At 43.7% G+C, this 8049-nt stretch overlaps 1 protein-coding gene across 3 annotated transcripts in view; it reads right to left on the minus strand.

The window, feature by feature from the left end:
• Positions 1 to 7590, minus strand: part of znf395b (zinc finger protein 395b) — a 15612-nt gene extending 8022 nt beyond the window's left edge. Inside the window, exons 1-4 of one of the 3 annotated variants that reach the window (XM_030129397.1) lie at positions 7394 to 7590; positions 2867 to 3059; positions 1709 to 1797; positions 1145 to 1317 (exon numbers count right to left, since the gene is read on the minus strand). In XM_030129397.1, the coding sequence (XP_029985257.1) occupies positions 1145 to 1317; positions 1709 to 1797; positions 2867 to 2998 (394 nt within the window). In that variant the 5' untranslated portion in view covers positions 2999 to 3059; positions 7394 to 7590. The remainder of the gene's footprint in view (positions 1 to 1144; positions 1318 to 1708; positions 1798 to 2866; positions 3060 to 7393) is intronic. The other 2 variants (XM_030129398.1, XM_030129399.1) reach the window with 2 other exon arrangements.
• Between the last annotated feature and the right edge of the window lie 459 nt (positions 7591 to 8049).

The following is an 8049-nucleotide window of genomic DNA, read 5'->3' on the forward strand; positions in this document are numbered from 1 at the left end:
CTGAATTACTGAATAAAATCAACTTTTTGATGATATTCTAAAGTGTTTAGATTAAGGCTGGGTATCATGGCCAATTTCCATAATCGATTCGATTTCCATTCATAAGGTTCTGAATCGACTAATCACAATTCGATTCGATCCAATTTCGATTTGATTCAGTATTAACTGATTGGTATCACTGAAATAATATGAATCAAAGTCCAATTTTGAGTTGTAACCTGATTATTTGAGTACCGCAGTCATGCAACACATCAATACTGGGATCAATATTGATATTAGAAAGGAAAAAAAATCTGACATTTGAGCAGGAGCTGAATCTGCTCTGAAATAATGAACAGACACAAACATGTCCATGTTTCTACAGTGGATCTGAAACGGACTTCTCTGTCATCTTTATTCTGTTTTATGGCTGGAGGCTTCTACTCACGGGGGGGGTTGCACTCTGTGATTGTTGGTCGGGGAGTGGGGGGGGAGGGGGCGGGGGTGGTGTAGCGGTCGGACATTGTCTCTTTCCTCTTCCACTAACTCCATACTCAGCCATAGGTGACAGTATGGATCCAAGTTATTATTCCAACAACCACTGTCCTCTGTGACTCTGCTGGTAGAACCTCTGCTCGTCCAGTTCCTTCACACTGTGGGTTCCAGTTTGAGGACAGGAGGACCTCCAGTGGGGGGGTTTTCGCCACCCTTCCTTCATGTCTTTTCTGCGCCAGAGCCGTCGCGAGCAAGACCAAGACAAGTCTTCCCCTGGGGTTCACAGACGGAGCCGGTCGCGCTTCTGCATACTTCGGTCCTGCTCTGAAAAATCGATCTCATCCACTATTAATCAATTGTGCAAAATTAAAACAAAATTGATCAAAGATCGATTGAATTGATTTTTTTACCCAGCCCTAGTTAAGATGCACCTGTAGTGTCCTTATTAGTAACTGAAACATTATTTGTTACTTCTGAGTTCTTGTATTGGTTTGAAGCTTCGATGGAACCCTTGAACTCTGACTGTTCTGTCAAAGGTTCAGAGGTGATACGACCGATGATACATGAGGTCAGATTTGAAAATGTCCACTTATTGAAAATGCAGACATTCCACACATCAGTGGTGTTTTTTTTACACTATAGCGATCAATAATCTATAGCAGGGCCAGACCTGGTTCAGGATCTGTCTGTGGGGGACTCTGGAGACCAGGATCTTTTTGTGGGGGACTCTGGAGACCAGGATCTGTTTGTGGGGGACTCTGGAGACCAGGACTGCAGGACAGGCTGGTCAGGACCATGGCTGCCATGATCTCATCCATCTCGACCGACTCTGGGCTGCGGAAACTGGACACGCCCACACAGAGGAAGAGTTACACCCACAGAGCAGGAAGCCACACCCACACAGAGGAAGAGTTACACCCAGAGCAGGAAGCCACACCCACACAGAGGAAGTGTTACACCCACAGAGCAGGAAGCCACACCCACACAGAGGAAGAGTTACACCCACAGAGCAAGAAGCCACACCCACACAGAGGAAGAGTTACACCCACAGAGCAAGAAGCCACACCCACACAGAAGAAAGCCACACCCACACAGAGGAAGAGTTACACCCACAGAGCAGGAAACCACACCCACACACAGAAACTGTTACACCCACAGAGTAGGAAGTCACACCCACACAGAGCAGGAAGCCACACCCACACTCTGGAACCCTGGGAAGTGGGCCCTCCCTCACCTGAATGCTGCCTCTCCAGTGCACAGGTGCATTGTGGGTCCCAGGATCTGCAGTGGTAGGTTTGTCCAGCAGGGCCCAGGCCCCTCCCTCTGAAAACACAGAACATGTGCAGTCAGGGTCTGGCCCAGACCAAGACCAGGTGGACCACATGACTCCAGTTAGTCCATATGTAGACACCTGAACGCCCCCTCATGTTCAGAAGAAGGAACACTCCATTTTGTGCATTCAGGTGAAGGGGTAGGGGTGTCCCTATTCTTGATGAGTCAGAGGGGAGGGGCTAAGGGGGAGGGGCCAAGGGGTGAATTGGGATTGGACCACAGAGCGGGCTGAGTGTTTTTTTATGGCTCCACTCATATTGTGTTTTCCCTTTTGGGTCAAACATGGCTGTAGATTGTAAACGCTGCAGAACCCTGGTCTCAGATAGTTTGTAAAACCAGGTCCAGGTTCTGCACTAGACTGGACCACGTGGAAACACAGGATAGTTGTGCTTCTATTGTGGGTCTTTTTATTCTTTCCTTTAATATTTGTTATACAGACCAGGGGTGTCCAACCCTGGTCCTCCAGATCTACTGTCCTGCAGATTTTAGACGTGTCCCTCTTCCACCTGACGGTCCTCATTCTTCTGCAGAGATGGACGATAGGCTGATCAGTAGAATCAGGTGTTGGAAGAGGAAACATCTAAAACATACAGGACAGTAGACCTGGAGGACCAGGACTGGACAACCCTGGTCTACAGTGAGTATGCGTGTATATATATATATATATATATATATATATATATATATATATATATATATATATATATATATATATATATATATATATATATATATATATAGGACCGTATACACAACTAGTAAAACTATACAAATATAAATCTGAACATCGGTCTATCCCTATTAAAAAAGTACACAAAAAGTAAGACCTCATCAAAACAGCCAAAGTGTACTAAACTTAAACTGGTCCAAACTGGACCAGTTCAGCTTTGACCCCAAAGAACGAATGGATGAATGAATGAATGCATGGATGGATGGATGAATGCATGAATGGATGAATGCATGGATGGATGGATGGATGGATGCATGGATGGATGGATGAATGCACGGATGGATGGATAGAAGGGGGTGGAGAAGCCCAGACCAGGGCCGGTCTAAATACCGGTGTGTCAGGGGTGCTGCTGCTGTGACTGGTGCTGGGTGGGGTGGGGGTGCAGGCTTTCTGTCCCAGTGGGGGGGCCGCCATCCTGTCTGGCCTGGTTCCGGTTCTGTCTTCAGGTCCCATAGCTGCCATGGCGCCGCTGCACACGGTGGTGGTGGTGGTGGGGGGGGGTACTCAGCAGCGTCACACCTCCCTGCAGACGACACCACAGAGGTCCACAATGGGCCTGTTTGTGTACCACTCCAGTATTTAGACAGGACCCTAGAACGGTCTGGCCCCGAATGAGCCTGTTTCTGCACCACTCCAGTATTTAGACAGGACCCTAGAACGGTCTGGCCCCGAATGAGCCTGTTTCTGCACCACTCCAGTATTTAGACAGGACCCTAGAACGGTCTGGCCCAGAATGAGCCTGTTTCTGCACCACTCCAGTATTTAGACAGGACCCTAGAACGGTCTGGCCCCGAATGAGCCTGTTTCTGCACCACTCCAGTATTTAGACAGGACCCTAGAACGGTCTGGCCCAGAATGAGCCTGTTTCTGCACCACTCCAGTATTTAGACAGGACCCTAGAACGGTCTGGCCCAGAATGAGCCTGTTTCTGCACCATGACGCTCAAACGGTCCTGGAGCCGGTCCACTGTCCAGTCGCCTCCATGCCTTCCACTCATCTGTACATTATTTGCACAGCTTCCTTTAACAGGATTTAGACCAAAGGTTTATGTTCAGCTTGACTGAAAACCTCAGCATCAATAATACTATAATAATAATAATAATATTAGGATTAGGGATATAACAATGTGAAAATTCCATATCATGGTTATTGTGACCAAAATTATCACGGTTGTCATTATTATCATGGTATTGCTGAAATGTGCTAGGAAATGTTCAAAAAGTTCTTGTCTTATACACAACCTGAAATAATTTAACTAAGTTGTATTTTGAAAAAAAAAACAAAAAAACATAAATAAATAAACAAGTAAAATAATAGGCTCAATGTACTTTCTGTTGCAGAAACATTCAAATATGAACATGTACACATCAAACATACACATGTGCATTAAAGATGGAACCTTATGGCCATTGTTTGACCATTTTACAGATCAAGTTTGAGTTGTAAGTACAGTAATCAAACACAGTTATCATGAGAATTAGAATTTAAACATTTATACTAACCGTCAGGAATTTTAAAGCAGTTTATCATTATACCGGCAATCGTTACATCCCTAATTAGGATTAATAATATGATTAATAGCGGGGCCTTCTGTTTTTGGTGAACATAAACATTGTGGTGAATGTTACTGCAGGAATGTAAAACTCACAGACTCAGCAGCTGAACCCCAGTCTAACTGTAGTTCTGATCAAAAGGATGTTTGGCAGACATCCTCTGAACATCTGGGTGGCTTCGCTTTGTCCAGTAGGACTACAGGTCACATGGGGGTAATGATGCCTTCAGGGACATACAGACCAGTCAGTGGTAATCCTGCAGCTGTTTTATCAACTTTAGAGCTAATTTTTTTAATGATGTGTTGCTCCACTCAGTTTTACGTACATGTTCTAACTACATATCCCTATTTTTACATATTATTCCTATTACTGATATAGAGTTTACGTTACCCTCCGTATGTTTGTACTCATACCAGTTCTCTCAAACTCCTGTTCTTGTCAGGTTCCACATTCAGTCTGATCTGATCTGCAGTGGATCCAACCAGTAAAATAAGAACAGAATAACCTAGAAATAATGACAACTGACAATTTATTTCTATGTTTTAGTGCAAAAAACCCCCCATTAAATTATGAAAATACTTACTTTTATAAACTATTCAAGCAAAAAAGATGTGAATAACCTGAAAAAAATTAAATTTCTTCAGAAAAATCAGCACAATTTTCTCAGTCTTCTTCCTCCACTTCTCATTAGTCCATGTGCATTCTGGATCAGATCTACAAAGACACTAAACACTGAGGAACAGGAAGAAAAGAGTTCAAACTGGACTGAATTTAATACAGACATTTCAGGTTGGACACATTTGTTCAGGTTAGTCACAGTTTATTGGTACAGGAGAGTTTGGAAATGGAAAGAGTTTCACAATTTAATGTGATTTTTTGCACTAAAACAAAGACAAACATTTGTAGTTGTCATTATTTACAGACATAATATAGTATTATTTTTTCCATCAAACCCAGTAGTAAATCTGCAGTCGTTCTTTTGTTTGGGTTCTTCTGCTGTTATTATTGGACTGTAGATCAGATTGGTCTGGATGTGGAACCCACACTAACATGAGTTCCACAGCCTGGACTGTGGAATTTATACACTTTCTAAATTCATCCCAGGGGTCAGACTGGAACCTTTGGAGGGATGCATGTTTGACAGCCCTGATGTATATATTGGCTCAAATGTGCTCAGAGCTCTTCTTTGTGTCTGTGTTCATATTAAATCAGTCTCAGTGAATCCAAAGGAACTTTGTGTTGGTAAATGACAGTTGTTCAAATGGACAGGATTTCAGTTCTGTTCAACATGTTGATGCTCATATGAACTATGTTTTCAGCTCCAAAATGAACCATTTCAGCACAATTAATGCTATATTTTCATGTCACAAATGGACAAGTTCTATTTGAACTGAATTTCTCTGAAAAACAAATCTTCTCTTCTTTTGGATTCCCCAGTTTTTCTTCCCAGATTCTCTCCTCCATATCACATGTTTTATTTGTACAGGTTCAATCTGGAGTATGGTGCTGATCCATCCTGCTTCTGTTCCACCAATACATACATGAAGAATGGCACACAGCACTGTTTACATCAACACTTTTACAATAAGAAGCATTTTTATAGCAAAGAACAATTCTGTATTGTTCTTTCCTCTTTAGTCTGATGATAAACTATCCAATAAATAATAGTGCTCCTAGTTTTTGCACAGGGATCATTAGTGTAAACGCTGACATGGCTGCAGAGCATCAGTATGATGGGATCCACAACAACCATGTCACATCCGTCCACTGACACATTTAGTGTTTTTGTGTCAGCTGGGATTGTTTTAGATCCACAATACCAACATTTATGAAGAAGAGCACAATTAGCAATAGGAAGTCTAGAAGTTTATTCCTAATAAAGTACTGGGACTGACCAGAGCATCATGGGTAATGTCACGTCCGTCCACTGTCACGTCCGTCCACCAGTAAAAGTTTTCACATCCACGTGCTATTCCAAATCCAATATTTATGAAAATAGAGCTTCCACTGTCAAAGAATATCAGTAGTCTGTGCACAAATGGATTAGCATTATTTACACACACTTCTATGACTTTAGGACAACGCTTTGTTTTTTTTTTTTTTACAAAAATGGACACTCATTTGACCCCCTAAGGAAGTTTGAGCTGATGTATGACTTTCTACAAATATATATTTATGTATATAGTGTTAACCCTGGCTTTGTATGAGTGTTTTTTCTTCGTTACCTGCATTATCTGTCTGTATGTTTTAATCTTCTGATAAAAGACTGTAGTTTTTACTTTATCAATTATAAGAGTACAGATATGATTCATTTAATATTCAGTAATACTAAACCAAATAAAATAACATCAACAATGAACACTTGTAATTTTTGCTCGTCAAATACATCTTCATTTCATTTCCTAAATCAGATCCCTACATTCAAACAGTACTTCCATCCTGTTGTTTACTAGTTTGTTTGTTTTTGTTGTTGATTATGTACCAGTTCAAACCTGGCCCACGTTCAATTTCACCTATGAAGCTGTAATCTCGCTTTTTTTCTGCCCCTAAACGCACCATAAAGCCTGATTTTCCCCACCTCTCCACCAATCAGCGCGCAGGATCAGTAGTAAACAAGCGGCAGAGAGTGGGCGGGGCCACGCCGCTGATTGGTCGGGGCTCTGATTTCAGCGCGCACACCTCCTCCTGACCACGTGTTCGGACACGAGTCCAACCGGGAGGAGGAGGAAGGGCAGAGAATAACCCGGGTTAAAGCCCCAAGCCACGGGTTAAAGCGGGCTAACGGAGGGTCTGAGCTGGACGACGGAGGAAGGGCAGAAAATAACGCGGGTTAAAGCTCCAAGGCACGGGTTAAACCGGACTAACGGAAGGAGGGGAGGGGGCGGGGTTAACGGAGGTTCAGAAGGAGCCGGAAAAAAAAATCAGAAAAATGAAGCAAAAACGGCACAAACAGACGAAAAAACTGATGAAAACAGAAACTGGTTTAACAACATGAACCAGCGGAAGAAAAAGCTGGAAAATAGGAAGAAAACATGGTGAAAACATGATGAAAATAAGGTGAAAATATGGTGAAAGTTGGACCCAAACTGACTGAAGCACGCGCGCACACACATACCGGTACCGTGTTTACCGTGTATTTAAGGGTGTTTAAGGTGTATTTAAGTGTGTTTTCTGTTTCCACTCATCTCCACCCGGTAATCACAGTCTCAGACACCGGCACCCCTCCCCCTAGCATCCACACCACCCGTTCCACCGGAAGAAAGCCCTCCCGTTAAACCCCTCCGGACATGTGGGTCACACTTACGGGTCCGGTGCAGGTTCCGGTCCTGTCGGTGCCGTTGGAACACGGATCCGCCGGTCCGTCCTGTTACCGGCTGCTGCTCAGTCAGTGTACCGGGAAAAGGGGGTTGGTCGGTCGGATACGCGCCTACGTGCGTGCGCCTGGTGGACCAATGCCGGGGCTGACAGCTGGGCAGCGCGCGCACATATTACACCACAGCGGCGGGGCCGCGCACGAAAGGATGATGTAGGTGAGAGGTTATCAGAGCTGTGCGTGTGTGTGCGCGCGCATCTGTGTGTCTGTGTGTGTGTCTGTGTGTGTGTGTGTGTGTATATGTGTGTGTGTCTGTGTGTGTGTATCTGTGTGTGTGTCTGTGTATGTGTGTCTCTGTGTGTGTATATGTGTGTGTATCTGTGTGTGTGTGTATTTGTGTGTGTATCTGTGTGTGTGTGTCTCTGTGTGTGTATATGTGTGTGTGTGTCTCTGTGTGCATGTGTGAGTGTCTGTGTGTGTCTCTTTCTTGCAGATTGTGAGTTGGGGTCTGACACCAAGCCCCCCCCCCAGTAAGTACATACATGTATGTCAGTAAGTACATGTACAGGGTGGAGAAGCAAAATGTACAATATTTTGAGGCAGGGATTGAAAGACAGTGTATGACCAATTAGTTTATTGAAAGTCAG

The sequence above is a fragment of the Sphaeramia orbicularis genome, unplaced genomic scaffold (genome assembly GCF_902148855.1).
Source record: "Sphaeramia orbicularis unplaced genomic scaffold, fSphaOr1.1, whole genome shotgun sequence".
Taxonomy (NCBI): Eukaryota; Metazoa; Chordata; class Actinopteri; order Kurtiformes; family Apogonidae; genus Sphaeramia; species Sphaeramia orbicularis.